We start from the raw sequence: 20991 nt of genomic DNA, 5'->3' as shown, positions 1-20991 counted from the left end.
AGCGTGGGACAAGAATAAGACATTTTCAAAAAAAGAAGAATTAAATGTATTCAATTTAAACAAAGACACACTGACGAGTCAAAGAAAAACATTTGTTTTATGGGTCGGCTGTTTTTAAATATACGTTTTATTTTGTATATATTTTTTATTATACATCTTTCATTTTTTTTTTCTGCTAAGACCACAACAAAAACACTTGAAACTGGAGTAAGAACTTGGGACATTGTGCCCTGTAAACAGATTTAGCACTATAATACACTGGTAAATTTTGTAGTTTGGGTATACATCTCTCCAATAAAACACCCACACAGTGACAAGAATGAGACTTTAATTGGTTTTAAGTGGAGTTTATAACACTAAGATAAAGGGATGTTAACACACATACAATAACAAATGGACATGTGATTTGAATGAGGCATTATCCTGTACATGTAATTTGTTGTATATTCTCAGTGCATAGCATTACACACAGAGCCACTGCTGCACAGCACAATAATATTTGAAGAGGCTGAACCGGAGAAAAGACTGAAAAAAATAAAAAAAAATAAAAATTTTCAAAGAATTCCTCAAAATTGGGAGCAGAATAATAGGGCAGAATACGCCCGCCTCCAGTTGAAGCCTCTTAATAGTGCACAGTTCCACCCATTCCATTTGCATGCATGACAAGTTTAACAGTTTTTAACAAAAAAAAAACAAAAAAATAGGGGAAGAAGAAAAGGAGGAAGAATCAAAAAATAAAAAGGTAAACGAGGCACTTTGTGGCAACCACAGGCATCGTTAGACATATTGCACAAATTTTGCTAGATTTCAACTGCTGCTTGTATACAAATTGCCTGCAAACGCTGATTAATAAAATCGGTGGCCAATTCCACATGGGAGTCATGTACACAAGCCAACTTCCTGCATTGAAAAGGTTATCATTGGGATCATCCATCTACCTGTGGGTCCTTGTTGTGGGATTTATGCTGGCCTATATAGAGCCTCTTCATAAATGTCATTAATGGGGAAAAAAAACTTCAATTTGGACAACACTCATATGGTCTAGATTACCAAGATCCAATCTTTAAACCCCTAAACTGATGGAATATGACAGTTTTGCCCCCTTTATCCTCTAAGCAAAAAAAAGGATAATTAGGACAAGCATTAGGCTAAAAGCATATGGGGTTATAATACCATCTATACAAATCCTGGCAGCTAACATGTTGGCTTCACTCCTAGTTCACCAGCATTAATGCCTACAGGCCATACTGTCCCAGTCCCACCATTGCTAATTAAAACAGCAGTAATTAAAATCGGCAGACCAACAAAATACTGCAATAAATTACTTGGGGAGTAAAACAAATCATTGCAAATTCTTGTTAAATCTATAGGTTGATAGCTAAAAATGGAAAATAAAGTACATATTTTATATTTATACATCTATAATGCCATGACTCCCACTTCAGGTGACTTACAAAACTTTAGTGAGGTTTCAATGATGGGGGGGGGGTTGTGAAGATTAAAAGCAATTATGTAAGGAGCAGAGAAGGGATCAGAGAAAACAGTGCAAAATCCCATTATTTAGGTATCGTCTGCGTTACTTTTTCTTAAAAATAAAGCACACATGACGTGAAAAAAAAAAAAGCCATCAGGCAGGAGTCAAATTTGGAAGTTGGTATTAGAGTAACCACTGTTTTAGTTTTATTTCATAAATCAATAACACACAAACTAAAACTTGACAAAAATATCAGAGAAATGTGATTCTCTCACCTCATGGACTCGACCTTTCACTCAATTCTGGGGGTAAAATCTGTTTTCAGAGAAGACGGATTTTCCCCATTACTGAGATGACAATTTGTGCAGGCAGGAGCTAGAGGCAGACAGACTCTGATATTTCATTCTCAATTCATGGCTGAAGTGTGTCCCATGAAGACAGACTCTCTAATTAATGAGAGAAGTGATGACAGTTGGTGCCTTTAAGATTGTATGGAGTGGGAAAAGCTAGAGGCGGCAGATGTACTGCTGCAAGTTCTCCTCGCGGTTACAGTTCTCCATAGAATTTAGAAGCTCAGACTCATCTCCTCTCTCAGTAATGGGAACCTGTATTCACTGAAGACAAATTTTACCTGTGAATGGAGAATTCTGAGAATGAATTACCAGTCCAGGAGGAGAAAGCAGATATCTCTAAAAAATGAATAGTAACATGAACAAAAAAAGTTGTAATATATCTTATGAAAAAAAAATTAAAACAGTTAACTCTTTAAATGGGAAAACTTCAGGAGGTTTCCGCTTTGTAATCTGAGAGCAGCATGTAGGAGCAGAGATCTTGATTCCAGCGATGTGTCACTTACTAGACTGTGTTCTGCTGTACCAATACAAATCAGTGTGTTATCAGCAGATCACTACTAGAAGACTAGTTGTCTCCTGCCTTCTGGTCCAAGCATACCTCCATCATACAAAAGCTGTCAGTGTGGGCAGGTTATACACAGCGCTGGATCTGATCTCTGCTGGATCTGATCTCTGCTGGATCTGATCTCTGCTGGATCTGATCTCTGCTGGATCTGATCTCTGCTGGATCTGATCTCTGCTGGATCTGATCTCTGCTGGATCTGATCTCTGCTGGATCTGATCTCTGCTGGATCTGATCTCTGCTGGATCTGATCTCTGCTGGATCTGATCTCTGCTGGATCTGCAGCAGGGGAAACTGTGACCAAGTGCTGCACCCAATAAACCAAATGACAAATCACTGGAATCAGAGTCTGTCCCCACCCCGCGCTGCTTTCAGATTACATAGCAAAAGCCTGCTAAAAGATTCTCTTGAAAAGGTAAGTGCCTTAAAGTGTCCAAGTTCTAAAGTGTCCCCATACTAAGGTTTCCATTTACACAATGCATCTTTCAATAGCATTAGGATATTTTTTCTTAAATTTCTGATGCCGCATCTCTGTAGCTTCAATTCTACATTTTTTGGACCTGGTCACAGCTATATAAAGTAGCAGCAGGTATGCATTACATAGAAAGGAGGAGGAATCCATACCTGCCCAATTTGTGACTCCCCATCTTAGTGCAATCTGTTTGGCCATGCCAAGTCTTCACCCCTGGCAATGTCAGTAAGGCAACAAATGAGCAACAATTAACCCATGCAGAATGGCAAACAAAAAAGATGCCCAACGCATTTGATGCCATCTAAACATGGGTGCTAATGAACAAAATATGGTGATGGCACATACCCAAAGTGGGATTAATCCTAAGCGTACCAAAATAAAAATGCTGTAACAATAGGTTGCAAATATTTTTAAGTGCTTTAAATATGGAGACAGTTATGGTTGCAAACAACCCTTGTGGCAGAGATGGATTGTATGTACAGAGAGCCAATAAGACAGGCTTGCTTAGGCCTTCTGCGAAATAGATTGACTACGCAAATATGAAGAGGAACACTGCAGCTGACATCTTTTTGTGTGTATGTGTTACCCATGTGCTGCACAATGGCTGGAACAAACAGCTTAAAACGGGTTGTCCGGTCTTCTGCTAAGTCTGTAGTCACCAAGTGATTGCAGGCTTCTGAATCCTTACAGGGCACACAGTCAGGAGCCTTCAATCCTCCGGACAACCCCTTTAAGGATGTGTCCACATTAGAGCTATGGCTTTGATCATGTCTGATCTGTTATCAAACAGATCACAACAACAGATACCATGATTTAAACTGTATAACACAAGTGTGAACACGTGTCCTACCAATGTTACTTCGTGCCTGATCAACGGTGAGGGATGCACTGGAAGTTAAAGGCAAAAAACAAAAATCATACTACGGCTCCAACACGAGTACTGCGGACGAGGCAAGGGATATACAACAGTACAAAGGTCTTAAGTTGGCATTACTACATTGAAAGTTTGGGAGTTTATGCATGCTTCACAAAGGTGAAGTCTCTTTGAAAGCGCCATAACATTCTACATGGTGGAACAGGTAAGGGCTAGTGATGAGCGAACATGCTTGGGTGCTAACAGAGTGTCTTCGGTGTGCTCTAATAGCATGTTTGAGACCTCGCGACTGTCTCACAACTGTTAAGCAATCCCTGCATGTGTCGCGGCTGTATAACAAACAGGCAATCCCTGCATGTGTCGCGGCTGTATAACAAACAGGCAATCCCTGCATGTGTCACGCCTGTATAACAAACAGGCAATCCATGCATGTGTCACGGCTGTATCACAAACAGGCAATCCCTGCATGTGTCGCGGCTGTATCACAAACAGGCAATCCCTGCATGTGTCACGCCTGTATAACAAACAGGCAATCCATGCATGTGTCACGGCTGTATCACAAACAGGCAATCCCTGCATGTGTCGCGGCTGTATAACAAACAGGCAATCCCTGCATGTGTCGCGGCTGTATAACAAACAGGCAATCCCTGCATGTGTCACGGCTGTATAACAAACAGGCAATCCCTGCATGTGTCACGGCTGTATAACAAACAGGCAATCCCTGCATGTGTCACGGCTGTATAACAAACAGGCAATCCCTGCATGTGTCACGGCTGTATAACAAACAGGCAATCCCTGCATGTGTCACGGCTGTATAACAAACAGGCAATCCCTGCATGTGTCACGGCTGTATAACAAACAGGCAATCCCTGCATGTGTCACGGCTGTATAACAAACAGGCAATCCCTGCATGTGTCACGGCTGTATAACAAACAGGCAATCCCTGCATGTGTCACGGCTGTATAACAAACAGGCAATCCCTGCATGTGTCGCGGCTGTATAACAAACAGGCAATCCCTGCATGTGTCGCGGCTGTAAAACAAACAGGCAATCCCTGCATGTGTCACGGCTGTATAACAAACAGGCAATCCCTGCATGTGTCACGGCTGTATAACAAACAGGCAATCCCTGCATGTGTCACGGCTGTATAACAAACAGGCAATCCCTGCATGTGTCACGCCTGTATAACAAACAGGCAATCCCTGCATGTGTCACGCCTGTATAACAAACAGGCAATCCCTGCATGTGTCATGGCTGTATAACAAACAGGCAATCCCCGATTGTGTCACGGCTGTATCACAAACAGGCAATCCCTGCATGTGTCGCGGCTGTATAACAAACAGGCAATCCCTGCATGTGTCGCGGCTGTATCACAAACAGGCAATCCCTGCATGTGTCGCGGCTGTATAACAAACAGGCATTCCCTGCATGTGTCGCGGCTGCCGCGACACATGCCAATGCGGGTACTGGAACATATTATTCGAGCACACCGAAGACACTTTGATAGCACCTGAGCAAGCTTGTGTAACACCTTATCCGAGCACTTTCACTCATCACTAGTAAGGGCTCCATTTAAACATGATGCCAACCTTACCACTATGAAGTGGCTTCACCAGCGCTGATCAATACCTGACCTTTAAAGCCTTCTGACAACCAAAATCAATGACTCCTATTATAAATTTCAGCAAGGATTCTGTTTTTCTCTTCACTGTGCAGTATAAAAAAATAAAAACTATTTCATACTGAAATTATACAAGGAGACATTAACCTAAATTAAGAGAACCAGATTATCTAGGAGTGCTGGCATTACAGCCAGTGCTTGTCATGAGCAGGCAGACTTCCATATACAAGGATGGCATATCTTATTATGCCAGGCTTCACTCAGGAAAAAAAGCAGTATCTGTATTAGGTCGAGAACACTAGTAAATGCCCAATAAAAAAAAAAAATAATAATAAAAATCTTAACCAGGTCAAGGTACATAACCTACTTCCCTCTTCTAAATTCCAATTTGACAAGTAAATCACATCTACCACTGGCATAGCATTTTAATAGCCATTGCCATTTCTTAAAATTTAAAGTATAGCTTCCTTTATTAACTACACTAACGAAAGAGTAAAATGGGATTTTACATTGCCATAAAATGTACTTATTTTAGTAAAATATCAACATTTATATTTGAATCGTAAATTTAAAGCTTGAGAAAAATTTTTTTTTTTTTTAACAAAAACAGCAGCGGTGGTAAGCTTAAATATTTTACAGCCTGGCATACCAAAAAAAATAAAATAAAAATAACTTTGCCATATTAATAAGTGGAGTACCAGGCTAAACTTGCCATATATGTGAATTATTGAACACTGCCTGTTGAGAAATCTAATATTTTTTTTAATAGCAAACTACAAAGAATATTTGGGACAATTATATTTTAGATATATATTTTTTTATATCTGTGCCGTGTTGAAACTTTTAAAGCAACACTGACTTCATAACCATGTGTAAATGTAAAAAAAAATAAAATATATGTATATTTAAAACAAAAACATCGAAGCTACTAAACACTCTTCAAGTAAAATTCCCTAACAGTTAATGACATTAAAAGTGTGCAAAACTGCAAAACTCATTGTAATAGAATGTGTAAAGTCAAAAATGTGGATCAGACGACACCTAGGCAATTTAACTCCTTTATCATTTTCCTTTTTTTCCGTCTTTTTTTTTAGAAAGGTCTGATCAAAGCATACGTCATTTCAGCTTCCTCTACTGTTAAAATAGTTCATATTGGATGGGGGAGGTTAAAATGTAAAACATTACTTGCAGGCAGCACTTGAAGCGTCCACAGCAGGTAGATCTATGATTGGGAATGAATGCATCTAAAAGGGAATCTGTCTGAAGGTTTCTGCTATTTAATGAGAGCTCATTAATAAAGGGCACAAGACCTTATTTCTAGGGATGTGTCACTCATCAGCAGGAGATTATCACTGCCTGACTAGGTGTCATGTGCAGACCAGTCAGGCTAATCAGTATAACTCCTCCTCCTCCACCACTGATTGGCTGCTTGCTGACAATGTACACAGAAAGCTGCCAATCAGGGTGGGGGCGAGGTTATACCTAGCTCAGCATTATAACCACTGCTACATCTGCAACAAATAAAACAGGGATTCTATCAAAACTACACCGAGCAGTGCAGTAAGTGATACATCACTGGAATTAGTCTCTTGTGCCCTAGACTATCTTGCTTTCAGATCAAACCAAAAACTGCTGACCGTCTCTTTAATTGAAATGATAAACCATTACGACCAGAATAGTTCTCAATAGAGTGGAGCCAAAAGATTCACAGGACCTTAGTCCAGTGGCCATGTCAATAGACCACGATTGCTGGACCAGAGTCCTGCGAACCTTCTACCTGCTGGTATTCCTAGCTCTGTAGTCATCATTGCAGGGTGATGGAAGCTTGACGTCGCTCCTGGTCTACTGGTCAGGAGTAGCCCCGAGGATGCCGGCAGGTAGAATGAAGCTTGCAGATCTCTGGCACAGCAGCCACAAACTACTGGCATAGCTGTTGGACCAGGGATAGATAGATATATATATATATATATATATATATATATATATATATATATATATATATATATATATATATATATATATATATATTTTTTTTAACTTTTAGTTAAAAAAAAAAAAAAAAGGTATCCATCCCTTAAAGATTCTCCTGGCACCATGGTTATATAGCACTGGGATATCAATGTGGCAGTCTGAAGTGAAGGAAAGAACGATAGGAGTTATCTTAAAAGGAGTTGTCCACTACTAGGACTACCCCTTTTCAATCTGAATGTTTGCCCCAGTAAAAATAAAAACCGCTGTACTCCCCTCCAGTCCCAGCAGTGTATCCACTGGCGATGCCGGGGCTCACCTTAGGTTAGGTCACAAAAGCGCTGCACCTAATCAGCATTCGTTTAAGTAATCAAAAAGGGGGTGAGCACTGACTAGCAGCTCACTTCTTGATTACCGATACGTCCGACGGCGGGGGAGAGTGACACCAATGCTGATTGAGTGTGTGGCTCATGTGACCAGCTCATGTGAGTGGTGGGAACGTGAGTGCTGACACCACTGCAACGGGACTGGAGGTGAGTATAGGCGGTTTTATTTTAACAGGGACAATCAAGATTGAAAAAGGGGCTATCCTAGTACTGGCCAACTCTTAAGGGGAGAAGGGATTTAAATGATCAGATCCATTTCACTAGTCATTACATCTGTACGGATGAAACATTGCAGCTCCGATGACATACATTAGCCTGTCTGCTCTGTAGGCCCGATTGTGACTATTTGGATGGTTCAATCCTGTACCTCTTAAAGAACCGCTCCCTATAGCTGCCTTTTCTAGCACCATTATGCTTAAAAGGGGAGGGGGGGCGAAAAGCACAAACAATAAGCAGCGACAGTGGACAATTCCTTATATGTTCAGGATTTACTGCAGCACGCTAAACGAAGGAGCACGTAATAGCTTGAGATGGTACATGAATCAAGCTGGAAGTAGATTCAGTCTTAAATAGTCACTATCCACCGCATTTAATAGGTACGTACAACAAGATAACCCTCGAACATCTTAGCCGAATAAAAACGTTCTGTTGCCACAATGGCTGCGAGGAGGCAGGAGGTGAACCTTGTATTTCACAAAGCACACTATTAATTTCAGTTGGTGAGAGGGAAAAGGGGGGGAAAAAAAAAAAAAAAAAAAAGTTTTTAAACTACGCATACATAGCTCCACTTTAAAATAAAAAAGTGGGAAGGGAAACAGGAAAAAAAACGAAACAAAAAAAAAGCTGGAATAAAATGGGAAAGTGCCATCTTTATTTATCCTAATTTTAAGATTTAAATGTCCTTTTGACACGAAAAGGATATTTACATAACAATGCTACGTAACCTTTTCTTAAGTTTTACTGTTTTTTTTTTCTTTTTCTTTTTTTTAATTTCACTGGACAGCAGTGCCAAAAACCCTGTGGGGCAAAATAATATTGGTCAAGGAAAGAAGAAAATAATTGCTCCTATGGTAGGCCGACAATGCCATTTAAAAAGGTCCTTTTCAGTTTATTCAAGTTTGTCTTTTCTGTGGTTTTAATTCCCTCGATTTAAAAAAAAAAAAAAAAAAAAAAGAAAAGGAAAAAAAATACAGGAAAAATTAAGGAAAATATTTAGACTTTTGTAATCTGTGTAATCTGATCTTCATCAAAAGGTTCATTCTCTGGGTCAGAGTCAGTGGTGTCAGAATATCGGTAATGATCTGGTTCATTGTCACTAACATCCGGTGTCACAGAAGTCGAGCTGCTCGCCTCCGAATTTGAAGATTCTTCTACTGTTTTTGTGAAAAATAGCTTCACCTGAAATAAAAAATAAATATAAATTGTTAATAGCAACTAACCATACCACTCAGATCACTGCTTCCATTTCTTATAATGCTCCAGTAAAATGAAAGTGGCACTGAAAGCAATGGAAAATCTCTTCAAGTCTGTTATTTCTTTATGTTATTTATTCTGAGGATTAGCGTTCTGTGTGTATGCATTTAAAAAAAAAAAAAAAACAATGTAGTCAGAAGGACTTTTTTGTATGACAATTTTTGTTCTCCATGGTGCAACTTTGGGGGTACATACAACTCATGTTTTCCACTATGTTAGATGTAAATTATAAATGAACATTTTTACTTTAAACAACTTTTTTCATTAAAAAAAGAAAATAAGTTTTGCAGCTAAATGACGGCCGTTTTCGTTAGGTTAAGCCATTTTATTTTAACCCCCGCACAACTGTGCGAAAATTATATACACATACACACACCGTGTGTACATTGAATATATATATATATTTATTTAAAAAAAAAAAATTCCAGCGTGTAAGACGACTTTTTAACCCTGAAAATCTTCTCAAAAGTCGGGGGTCGTCATATACGCCGGGTACGGCGTGTGCAGGGAGCGGTCCTGGATGGTTCCTAGGGTCTGGAGGATGAGACTCCTTCAGGCTCTGGGATCCATATTCATGTAAAAAAAAATAGAATAAAAATAAAAAGTATGGATAAACTTACCTTCTGACGGACCCCGTAGCTCTCTCAAAGACAAGTTCAATACCTTTACATGGCCAGGATGTTTCTCCATGACTGAGAAATCCGTGTTTGAATGGATATGCAAAATAGGTGCTTTTGGTACATGGAAGATCTTTACAAGCATCTGTCACGCCGGCTCTATTCTCTTCCCAGCACCACATCCTCCAGCTTGACGTCACACAGTAAAGGAATTGTCAGTCAAGCAGGAGAAGGGAGACCTGGGCAGAGAATACAGCTGAAGCGTCAAATACATCTTGTTTGTTTTTTTATTTTCTTATTTTAAAACCTGAGATAATGAGGGAGATTGCAGGCTTTATTTTTATTTTTAATATTCTATATTTCATTCATCAGTTGATTGCTTACTCTATAGACTATCTTACTGCAGTATAGTGAAAACTATGGGTTCTATGAAGCCTTTGGCTGGGAATCACAGCAGCACAAAGATGGTGGCTTTGTCACACGTTGGGAATGAGTTAAATGCTCACTGTCATCTGTCGCCGATACCATACTTGTTTATGTGTACATGTGTGTGAGTATCTTTTAATTTTTATTTTTCTTAATTGTTTTTATTTTGAATGGGGGGGGTTTTTTTTTTAATATTTTTTTAACCCCTTCATGACCTTGGGATTTTCCGTTTTTCCGTGTCAGTTTTTCGCTCCCCTCCTTCCCAGAGCCATAACTTTTTTATTTTTCCATCAATACGGCCATGTGAGGCTTATTTTTTGCGGGACGAGTTGTACTTTTGGACGACATCCTTGGTTTTACCATGACGTGTACTAGCAAATGGGGAAAAAATTCCAAGTGAGGTGAAATTGCAAAAAAAAAGTGCAATTCCATGCGGGTTTTTTGTTTGGCATTTTTGCTAGGTTCACTAAATGCTAAAACTGACCTGCTATTATGATTCTCCAGGTCATTACGAGTTCATAGACACCAAACATGTCTAGGTTATTTTTTATCTAAGTGGTGAAAAACAAATTCCAAACTTTGCTAAAAAAAAAAAAAAAAAAAAAAAATTGCACCATTTTCCGATACCCGTAGCGTCTCCAATTTTCGTGATCTGGGGTTGGGTGAGGGCTTATTTTTTGTGTGCCGAGCTGACATTTTTACTGATACCATTTTGGTGCAGATACGTTCTTTTGATCGCCCGTTATTGCATTTGAATGCAATGTCACGGCAACCAAAAAAACGTAATTTGGGCGTTTTGATTTTTTTTTCTCGCTACGCAGTTTAGGGATCAGATTAATCCTTTTTTTATTGATAGATTGGGCGATTCTGAATGCGGCAATACCAAATGTGTATATTTGATTTTATTTTTATTCTTTTATTTTGAATGGGGCGAAAGGTGGGGTGATTTAAAAACTTTTATATTATTTTTATTTATTTCATGTCTTTTTTAAACTTTTTTTTTTTGTTCTTTTGCCATGCTTCAATAGCCTCCATGGGAGACTAGAAGCTGGCATAGCGTGATCGGCTCTGCTACATAGCAGCGATCATCAGATCGCTCCTATGTAGCTGAAATACATGCTTGCTATGAGCGCTGACCACAGGGTGGCGATCACAGCAAGCCGGCATCAGGAACCATAGAGATCTCAAGGAGACCTCTGGTTACTATGCCGACGCATCGTGGACACCCGATCATGTTACGGAAGTCAGCGATGAGCACATTTCTGGCCGCGCGGCCAGAAGCGGTAGTTAAATGCCGCTGTCAGAGTTTGACAGCGGCATTTAACTAGTTAATAGCGGGGGGTGGATCGCGATTCCACTCGCCGCTATTGCGCGCACATGTCAGCTGTTCAAAACAGCTGAAATGTCGCGCTTTGATGTGAGCTCACCGCCGGAACCCACATCAAAGCAGGGAATCTGACCTCGGATGTACTATCCCGTCCGAGGTCAGAAAAGGGGTTAAAAACGGACTAGTTGAATTCTTTTAAGCTCTAAGTAGAAACAGGAGGTCAATTTTCCCTGTATGCGTCATCACTGCAAGTGTCTATGACAGGGGGAGGAAGGAGCAGCTTCAGGAGTTGAAGCGAGGAATGATAAATGCAGGCACAAGAGACTTCCTGTTTCTACACAGAGCAGATAAAACCAGCTAGGTAGAAAGGAAAAATGAACAAATGTAAGTACAAAGTGCTATATACTATGATGACTGCAATACATTAAGGATAAAAAACGGATGGGAGGAGCACTGCTTTAACAAGAGAAGAAAAACCCAACAAGATGTCAAGACTGAAGAAATGTTACTTACTTTGAAGTTTGGAGAGAAGTATCTGTTGGCCTTATCTTTGTTAGCTTTATCTAAGTCATTTTTTGTTAACGTGAGGGTGAGATATTCTTTGTCATTGTCTGATCGTTCGGTACTGTAAATACCATCAAGTTCTTGCTCGCCAAGTAATGTTCCGTTCTCTACCTTTTCTGAATATTCATCAGGACCAGGTACAAAAAATGTATTTACCCAAAAATGAAACATTTTTTCCTACAAAAAGTAAAAAAAGATTCAATTAAAATACAATTATAAACCTGCAAAAAAAAAACAACAAAAAAAGAGTCAGAACTGGGCAATTTAGGTACAGTTTTAGACTAGGTGCAATAAGTACTAGGCTAAGCTTACACAAGTGGGGGGAGAGATAAAAAGCTTTCTGGATATAAATCAGACTGACTTTTTCATCTGCATTGTCATCAGTATGGCATTTGTTTTTGTACACAGTTAATACAATATTCAAGATTAAATAGAACTTCCTATGTTAAAGAGTAACTTTCTTAATATAAAAAAAACCAATAGTACATGTGAATGTACGGAACTGTAATCCATCTTATCAGAGGAATGATTTCAAAATCTGTCTTCAATGAAACCAGACTTTCCAATTATGGAGATACGAGATGACACTTGGTGTTCATAAACTTCTATGGAGAATTGTAACTGTTTCAGATCCGCACAAAAGAAGTGACATGCACTTCTTTGAAATACGCAGCAATTCCGCACTGATTTTTCAGCACAGCTTTTTTTCCCCCATTGATTAACATTCTACTGTACATCACAGTGCGGATCTGCAGCAAATCCGCATCGTGTGCACATAGCCTAAATGTGAGGAGGGGTATACATAATAATAATAATAATAATAATAATAATAATAATAATAATAAAAAGTACAATATTCTTAAGCAATACAAGTGAGGACTGGACTGGTACAATCTATAAGGGCTGGGTGAGGATACAGTAGGTGAGGGCAGAGCTGGTCGTGCAGCGGTATGGTGGATCGGTGGTTACTGCAGGTTGTGACATCTGAACAATCATTGCTCTCGGTGCTTTCCGTGGGTGGCAGATATCGAGCAGCGTGCACATATTCTGGCCTAGACTCACTGCTTACAAATTCTTTACATGCACACATTAGGCTCTGTATTTTTGAGAATAAAAATAATGAATTCTGTATCACCAGGATCTGTTCCAAAGCATGGATGTATTTATACTCACTGACCTCTCTGCTCACCAGAGGCTCAACACTAAGGGGGTGACCGACAGCCATCTCTACACCTACACAGGAAGGCTGTTAGTCAGATTGTGACCACTCTGACACTCGCTTTGGGTTAACAAAGGTAGAGATACTTTATGCAGGAGCCTATATTTCAGTCTGCGCCACTTCTCCTGCTGTATGACAATATGGCCATAAATGTCACAGCATTTCCAAGCTAGCAAATCCCCTTACATTAGGAGTATTGGAAATTTTTTTTTTACTGTTCTATACATTCGTATTAGGTGTCAGAAGTGGGGAAAAAAAAACAAAACAAAAAAAACACATGGACCGCACATCTAAAAATCAGGAATTTATCTAAAGCCACTGGGTAAAAGTTTACAGAACTAATCATTAGGTTCTTAAGTCGTGTCTTGGGGACACAGTCTCGCAGCAGGGGAGCTATGAGGCTCCAGTTTGCTCGCCCGGCTTATGCACTGTTGCTGTGATGGTGGTTTGCGCACCTTTTAGGCTAGGGACCCTCTAATAAGTTCACCGTGGCATGGCAGTGGGTGTCAATGTCTGATCACAAGGTTATCCTAAGAACTTAATCGTGAGTTTTGCAAATATCTGCCTTGCGGCATTAGAACAATGTAGGATTTTTGGATGTGCAATTCATGTCTTTCTACAGTTCCGGCGTATCCCATCACAGTCCTTGTTTTACCTCGAACAGCTCTCCTCCCATTTGACCCAGTTGGTGTTGGTGCTGTGTGGCAGCCATTGTTGCTGTGCTTGTGGAGTGAGGTGACCTGGAGACATGGGGCTCAGCCTCCCAGCAGGGGGGTGCAGTGAGGCACCAGGGTGCCCACCCTGCTTATGCACTGTCGCCACACAGTTTAGGCTAGGGAACCACAGAGGTTTGCTGTGATGTGGCAGTGGTCTTCATACAGTCTGACCTGAATGTTAAACTAAGAACCTCATGTTCAGTTTTATAACTTTAGATCAATGTGTGAGCTTTGGTTGTGCTGTCTGTGTTTGTTCTTCTACAGTTCTAGCATTAGGTTTAGCGAGAAGAATTAATGCTGTTCTGATATCAAGCAGTGGTCACACCAAATACTGATTCGATTTTAGATTCCCTTTCGTTTAATCAGTTATCATAATGCAAAGTGCATAAACGATTAACACTTCTATTTTTTTTAAAATAATTCTTACTTTGCTAAAGTTTTAGGCAGGTGTGGAATAAATGCTGCAGAGTAATTTATATACATAAACCATTCCTGTGAAATTGTCCATATCCATAGAAGGATCCTAACAAATGGCAGAAAAAATGTTTCTCATATACGTAGCCTTGTGTTACTTTCTGACATGACCTCCATGTAGTAGCACCATGTAGTAGCACAATCCTCACAAAGTGGCCACTACAGCTTCCACAGACAGTAGCCGATCACCCGAGGCTTCAGCTGCTTAGCTTTAGGTTATGGACTGACTGACTGGGGAATAAAGGAGGAAAAAAAAAAAAGTTGCCCAGATTATACAACCGTTACAAGAAAGAACGCATCCAAGAGAAGCTTTTCCTTCATCTGCTGGGATCAAATCACATACAGATAGATGGGAACAGATGGCAAAGACATAGCCATGTAAACAAGCCTGCACCGTGTATTATCTATCCACCACTGCAGGGCTTAGTAGAAAAGCATCACTACAGAGGTAACGCGAAGGGCATCCATGCAAGTGGCACAGATAAAATAAAATAATATATATATTTTTTTTTTTAAACCACATTAAAAAAAAAAAAAAAAGTGTTCAGTTATTGCTATTTTTTTCCTGCTGCTAACGATTTTTAAAATTAGGTTTTTTTTAATCCACCATATGTTTTAAAGAGATGTGTTTTTACATATAGTGCTGGAGTTCAATGGTCTTAGGAATCTCCATGATTCTCTGGGGGCATGTCTTTAGGCTGCCTCATTGGTAAAGTTTAGCACCAAAAAGACCCATCTCTCTAGAGGCTCTAATGTTTCTGATCCCTAGTAACACTGAAATATTGACTTTTATAAATTGCGCCCCATACGTGTAATGAGTCCCAGAGGTATGGTGTCTCCCCCGTTTCAGCCACCCTCCCAGCTGTCCATACCCCTCTTGCGTCTGTGCGCCGCCTCCTGTGTTGCCGTTACATTCCCGGCGCCTGCGCTGTACCAGCAGTTCTCGGGCATGCCAACTGTGCGCTGCCCGGGAACTGACATCAGGCTATCACTCCAGCATGTTGTGGAGGCCCCAGATCCCGCCCCGAAGTGTTATGATGTATTGACACTGCGGGGCTGGGAAGCTGGCGCCTGCGCAGTGGAGCGGGTCATACAATGAAGATATCTCTATCTTCAATGGAGAACAGTGACCCGCTCCACTACTTTTTATTTTAACTCTCCTCCAGACCCTGGGTACCATTTGCACATGAAGTGCCCACTTTACGCATGGTGGGCATAGCCACATGCATAAAGTGAGCGTTTCAATGCAATCCTATGGCGGCGGAATCCCCGCGATTCCGCAGAAATAATGAACATGCTGGAGACTTTACCACTATGCGATTCCGCAGCGGGAAAATCCGCAACATGGGCACTACAACTGTGGAATCCCATGGGATTGCATGGGAATGCGTTTAAGCATTTGGGTTTTTTTTTTTAAGCGTTTCCGCATTAAAACGCAACATAGGCACACAGCCTAAGACTGAGCTTTTACGTCCTGATCTGACCAAATACATGTAACCTAGCACAATACCAGTGATGTTTTATACCCTACTTTAGTGGTTTAATATGACCTGTAGAGTAAAGGTCATCAGAGGAAATTAGTAAGGGGTCAGGTCACCCTTAGCTAGGGCTTGGATCCCTGTCACACCATGTTCTTGCAAGCAGGTGGTATGTAAATATTTAATCCAGTTTTTAGCATGTGGAAGACCAAATATAACTGATAAGCAAGTGTAATTCACACCATCAATTAGGTTTCCAGGTGGCTGGATTCACATTATATAATCATCAAACCAAAACAAGAGAAGAAAACTAAAGTTGATCTGTTATAGACTGGTGGTCTGTACCCTGCGGCTTTCTAGCTGTTGGGAATGCTGGGAGCAGTAATTTCCTAAACAGCTGGAGAGACCACTGCTACAGACCAACAAAATGGCAAAACTGATGAAAGATTTGTAATAAATAAAAAAAAGCCAAAATCTTGATAATGCGCTCTACACATGGGTACTGTCAAATCAAAACTAGTTGAGCATGAGTACAAGTCTAAATTTATTAAAGGGAACCTGTCACCCCGTTTTTTCAATATGAGGTAAAAATAGTGTTCAATAGGGCCTGAGCTGTGCTGTACAACAGTGCTTTTATTATCCCGATTCCCCACCTTTGCTGCCAAAATACCTTAGTAAAGTCGCCGTTTTCGGCTGTCAATCACGCAGGTCTGGTCAAATGGGCGTGGTGAAATCGCTGTTTCTCCCCCACCTCTTGCTTTTCTTCCCGGCGTTGGCGTAGTGGTTCGTGCAGCGGCAGAAAAAGAGCGCGATCTGCGCTATTCAACAGTTTATCGGTGGCGATCTTCCTGAGGCCGCGCGTGTGCAGATGAAGTGTGCTCTACTTCCTGGGGCTTCAGGAAAATGGCCGCGGGATGCCGCGCGTGCGCAGATGGAGATCGCGGCGGCCATTTTCCTGAAGCCCAGTTCGCATCTCGGCTTCAGGAAAATGGCCGCCACGATCTCCATCTGTGCACGCACGGCATCCCGCGGCCATTTTCCTGAAGCCCCGGGGAGCAGAGCACACTCCATCTGCGCACGCGCGGCCTCAGGAAGATGGCCGCCGCCACGATAAATTGTTGAATAGCGCAGATCGCGCTCTTTTTCTGCCGCTGTGCAGTGCATTCGGCTGTTGCGCATGCGCGAACCACTACACCAACGCCGGGAAGAAAAGCAAGAGGTGGGGGAGAAACAGCGATTTCACCACGCCCATTTGACCAGACCTGCGTGATTGACAGCCGAAAACGGCGACTTTACTAAGGTATTTTGGCAGCAAAGGTGGGGAATCAGGGGATAATAATAATTTTTATTTATATAGCGCCAACATATTCCGCAGCGCTTTACAACTTATAGAGGGGACTTGTACAGACAATAGACATTACAGCATAACAGAAATCACAGTTCAAAACAGATACCAGGAGGAATGAGGGCCCTGCTGCTCGCAAGCTTACAAACTATGAGGAAAAGGGGAGACACGAGAGGTGGATGGTAACAATTGCTTTAGTTATTTGGACCTGCCATAGTGTAAGGCTCGGGTGTTCATGTAAAGCTGCATGAACCAGTTATCAGCCTAAGCAGTAGCAGTACAGACACAGAGGCTATTAACTGCATAAAGTGTATGAGAACATGATGCGAGGAACCTGATTATGTTTTTTTTTTTTTTTTATTAATAGGCCACACAGGGATAGTTAGGTTAATGCATTGAGGCGGTAGGCCAGTCTGAACAAATGAGTTTTTAGGGCACGCTTAAAACTGTGGGGATTGGGGATTAATCGTATTAACCTAGGTAGTGCATTCCAAAGAATCCGCGTAGCACGTGTAAAGTCTTGGAGACGGGAGTGAGAGGTTCTGATTATTGAGGATGCTAACCTGAGGTCATTAGCGGAGCGGAGGGCACGGGTAGGGTGGTAGACTGAGACCAGAGAGGAGATGTAGGGTGGTGCTGAGCCATGGAGTGCTTTGTGGATGAGGGTAGTAGTTTTGTACTGGATTTTGGAGTGGATGGGTAGCCAGTGTAATGACTGGCACAAGGTAGAGGCATCGGTGTAACGGTTGGTGAGGAATATGACCCTGGCAACAGCATTCAGGACAGATTGGAGCGGGGAGAGTTTGGTAAGAGGGAGGCCGATTAGTAGAGAGTTACAATAGTCCAGACGAGAATGAATAAGTGAGACAGTAAGAGTTATTGCAGAGTCGAAAGTAAGAAAAGGGCGAATTCTAGAAATGTTTTTGAGATGCAGATAAGAAGAGCGAGCCAGTGATCGGATGTGGGGGATGAATGAAAGCTCAGAATCAAGGATGACCCCAAGGCAGCGGGCATGTTGCTTTGGAGTAATGGTGGAACCGCACACGGAGATGGCGATGTCAGGCAAAGGTAGGTTAGTAGAGGGAGAGAACACGAGGAGTTCAGTTTTTGACAGGTTCAGTTTCAAATAGAGGGAGGACATGATGTTAGAGACAGCGGTAAGACCATCACTGGTGTTTTCTAAAAAGGTCGGCGTGATAACAGGAGAAGAGGTGTATAATTGGGTGTCGTCAGCATAGAGATGGTACTGGAAACCAAATCTACTGTTTGTCCAATAGGGGCAGTATACAAAGAGAAGAGGAGGGGGCCTAGGACTGATCCTTGAGGAACCCCAACAGTAAGGGGAATGTGAGAGGAGGAGGAACCAGCAAAACATACAGTGAAGGATCGGTCAGAGAGATAGGAGGAGAACCAAGAGAGAACGGTGTCCTTGAGGCCGATGGAGCGGAGCATAGTGAGGAGGAGCTGATGATCCACAGTGTCAAATGCTGCGGAGAGATCCAAGAGAATTAGCATGGAGTAGTGACCATTAGATTTAGCTGTTAGTAGGTCATTAGAGACTTTAGTGAGGGCAGTTTCAGTAGAGTGTAAAGAGCGGAAGCCAGATTGAAGAGGGTCAAGAAGAGAGTTATCTGAGAGATAGCGGGTAAGACGGGAGTGGACCAGGCGTTCAAGGAGTTTAGAGATGAAGGGAAGATTAGAGACAGGTCTATAATTAGCGGCACAATTTTGGTCGAGGGAGGGTTTTTTAAGTAATGGATGTATGATGGCATGCTTAAATGAGGATGGAAAAATACCGGAAGTGAGGGAAAGGTTGAATATTTTTGTTAGGTGAGAGGTGACAGCCGGGGAAAGGGACTGGAGGAGATGTGACAGAATTGGGTCACTGGTGCAAGTGGTCGGGTGAGAAGATGCAAAGAGCCTGCTTACTTCTTCTTCTGTAACTGGTTCAAAGTCAGAGAGTGAACTAGATGCAGTGGGGGAGGGAGAACAGTGCATGGTATGAAGAGATTGGGAGATGATTTCCTGTCGAATGTGGTCAATTTTTTCTTTGAAGTAATTGTCCAGATCGTCAGCGCGGAGATCTGTGGTTGGGGCCTGCTCTCTTGGGTTGAGTAGTGACTGGAAAGTGTCAAAGAGACATTTAGGGTTATTTGACAGTGAGGTGATGAGGGTGTTGAAATAGGTTTGTTTGGAGAGGTGAAGGGCAGAGTTGTATGTTTTTAGCATGAACTTATAATGGATGAAATCTTCGGGTAGATTAGATTTTTTCCACAGACGTTCGGTGCACCTGGAGCACCGCTGCAGGAAACGTGTTTGCAGCGTGTGCCACGGCTGTCGCCGTCTGTGCCGAGTTGTTCTATGTATAGGAGGTGCAGCTTCATCCAGGGCACTTTGCAGGGTTTCATTGTAATGCTTCAGTGCAGAATCAGGACATGAGATGGAGGAGATTGAGGCCAATGAGGACTGCAAGTTCTTCGTAAGTTTCTGGGTGTTAATGGCCTGTATGTATCTAATAAGTGTGGAAAGTGGGGGTGACCTGAGCGGGATAGCAGTTCTTGATAGAGAATGAAAGAAGGTTGTGGTCAGAGAGAGGGAGAGGGGAGTTTGTGAAATCATCCACTGAGCAAAGCCGGGAGAAGACCAAGTCAAGGGAGTTTCCATCTTCATGCGTTGGAGAGTTAGTATGCTGCGAGAGGCCGAAAGAGGAGGTTAGAGATAAAAGGTGAGAAGCAGATGGGGAGAGGGGAGAAGCAAAGGGGATGTTGAAATCACCCATGATGAGGTTGTCACAGGAGAGAAAGTGTGGAAGCCAGGTGGCAAAGTGATCCAGGAACTGATGAGAGTGGCCGGGAGGACGATACACCACCGCCACTCGCATGGAGAAGGGGAAATAGAGTCTGACAGCATGGACCTCAAAGGAAGGGAGTACAAGTGAGGGTACTTGGGGGATAACTTGGAAGGTACATTTGGGTGAAAGGAGCAGACCAACGCCTCCACCTGCTCTGTTGTCTGACCTTGGGGTATGAGAAAAGTGTAGTCCACCATAAGAAAGAGCAGCAGCAGCGGTGGTGTCTGACTGCTGGATCCAGGTTTCAGTAAGAGCCAGGAGATTAAGAGAATTAGAAAGGAAGAAGTCATGAATGAAGGAGAGTTTATTACACACAGAGCGAGAATTCCAAAGGGCACAATTGAAAGAGACAGAAGGCATGCATGGAATATTAATAAGGTTAGAGGGGTTTCTGGGTGTAACAATTGGGAGGTTTGACTGGCTATAACATGGGGGGCCGGGGTTGGGAGAGATGTCTCCAGCAACTAGGAGAAGGAGGATAGAAAGAGTGAGCAGATGGTTAAGTGATTTGTGAGAGCGTCTTGTGTTGGATGGTGGGACTGAATGGATCTGCGCTGTTAAGCAATGTGAACAGAGCATGAGTGTTATACATAGGAGAGGCAAGGACAGAGGGGCCTATATGGATGGAGTGTAAAGAGTTTATGCAAAGGCGGTGAATATGAGTGAATGCAGCAGTCAGGATATAGATTATACAAATACATATGGTGAGTATTTGTTCTGTTTCAAGTGAAAAGGGAATAGATTTAGATTGTCTTACCTGTCTCCTGCCCTGTCTCACTGCCATGTTATAA

At 41.8% G+C, this 20991-nt stretch overlaps 1 protein-coding gene across 1 annotated transcript in view; it reads right to left on the bottom strand.

The window, feature by feature from the left end:
- Positions 1-8698: 8698 nt before the first annotated feature.
- Positions 8699-20991, bottom strand: part of PTEN (phosphatase and tensin homolog) — a 76850-nt gene continuing 64557 nt past the window's right edge. Inside the window, exons 8-9 of the mRNA XM_077258904.1 lie at positions 12067-12294; positions 8699-9108 (exon numbers count right to left, since the gene is read on the bottom strand). Coding sequence (XP_077115019.1) covers positions 8923-9108; positions 12067-12294 — 414 coding nt within the window. The 3' untranslated portion in view covers positions 8699-8922. The remainder of the gene's footprint in view (positions 9109-12066; positions 12295-20991) is intronic.

Source organism: Ranitomeya variabilis, chromosome 4 (genome assembly GCF_051348905.1).
Source record: "Ranitomeya variabilis isolate aRanVar5 chromosome 4, aRanVar5.hap1, whole genome shotgun sequence".
In the NCBI taxonomy this organism is placed as follows: domain Eukaryota; kingdom Metazoa; phylum Chordata; class Amphibia; order Anura; family Dendrobatidae; genus Ranitomeya; species Ranitomeya variabilis.
The sequence above is the reverse complement of the archived record's forward strand: the minus strand, read 5'-3'. Positions and strand labels throughout refer to the sequence as shown.